This window comes from Propithecus coquereli, unplaced genomic scaffold (assembly GCF_000956105.1).
Source record: "Propithecus coquereli isolate 6110/MARCELLA unplaced genomic scaffold, Pcoq_1.0 Scaffold316, whole genome shotgun sequence".
Classification (NCBI taxonomy): domain Eukaryota; kingdom Metazoa; phylum Chordata; class Mammalia; order Primates; family Indriidae; genus Propithecus; species Propithecus coquereli.
In genome coordinates this window covers 138,778-139,942 of record NW_012148797.1, presented here as the reverse complement: position 1 = coordinate 139,942, position 1,165 = coordinate 138,778, and the positions used below count along the sequence as shown (strand labels likewise).

The 1,165-nt window shown below is 32.1% G+C and overlaps 1 protein-coding gene across 1 annotated transcript in view; it reads left to right on the top strand.

The window, feature by feature from the left end:
- Nucleotides 1-1,165, top strand: part of ARL1 (ADP-ribosylation factor-like 1) — a 10,025-nt gene that overhangs the window by 6,019 nt on the left and 2,841 nt on the right. The window contains exon 4 of the mRNA XM_012650241.1: nucleotides 31-49. Coding sequence (XP_012505695.1) covers nucleotides 31-49 — 19 coding nt within the window. The remainder of the gene's footprint in view (nucleotides 1-30; nucleotides 50-1,165) is intronic.

Genomic DNA, 1,165 nt, shown 5'->3' with positions numbered 1-1,165 from the left:
CTTTAGTATCATTTTTTTTTTTGAATGCAGATTACATCCTATTGCAAAAGTATAGTTGATGGGGAGAGGTTAGAGACAAAAAAAAAAAAAAAATCCAACCTTGTAACTTCTTTAAGCTAGATTCTTTGATTTCCAGGAGGTTCGGAGCTCTTTTAAATAAACTAAAGCAACTATTCTAAGTCACTCCTGTGACATGACTTTTTAAAAATGCCTTTTTATTTTCAGGTATTTTAGAAGCATTAAAGTTCAGAGGAATGTGTATTTCTGGGTTGCTGGTACAATTCTGGCCCCAGCTTTATCATTCTGTTCCTTTCCCTGTGTTTACAGCTCTTGAGCCATATAGACCTTCTTTCTGTTCTACAAACACAAGCTTGCACACCTGGTTTACGGCCTTTTGCACTTGCTAATCCTTCTGCCTGTAATGCTCTCCCCCAACATCTTTGTATGGCTACCTTCTTGACATGTTTCCTCTCATATGTCTCTTCCCCAGAGATGAGGCTCAGTTATTTTCTAACCTCTTACCCTACTTTATACTTTATACCGCTTAATCATGTCTTTACATTGTTTTTAAATATATTTGTTTACTTATGTATGCTTCTCTCCCTAAAATGTAAGTTCTTTGAGTTTACCCTGGTATCTCTGATGTGAGGAACAGTGTATAGCACTTAATTAAGAACTCAATACATTTTATGCACTGATGTTAATAAGGTCATTGATTGATTAACTGACTGAATTCAGAGGATGCATTAAATAATCAGTTTCTAAAAGATTAAAAAATAATCAAATGTACTGTGATTAATAATGAATTTGCCTTTGCTCTAGAATATTAGATGGACAAGTTTCCTTTTCACACCAAAACTATGATTCTGAATTATCCAATCATTGAATATTTAAATATAAGTTCTAAGCTACTTGATAACCCAGGTAAAAGCATTCTCAGAATAGAGGACTCTAGACTTATGATTTCTTGGACTACCAACTTCTTAATAGCATCCAAGTTATAAATTGCAGACTTAATAGTTTTAAATTTTTGCTTTTTTTCACATCATAGTATCATATTTATTATAAGAGCTTCTTAGAGCAAATTCAAATATAAGGATAAGGTTTAATTACCTTGGGTATAATAGATTTTTAAAATAACAGCTTTATTTAGATATAATTCATA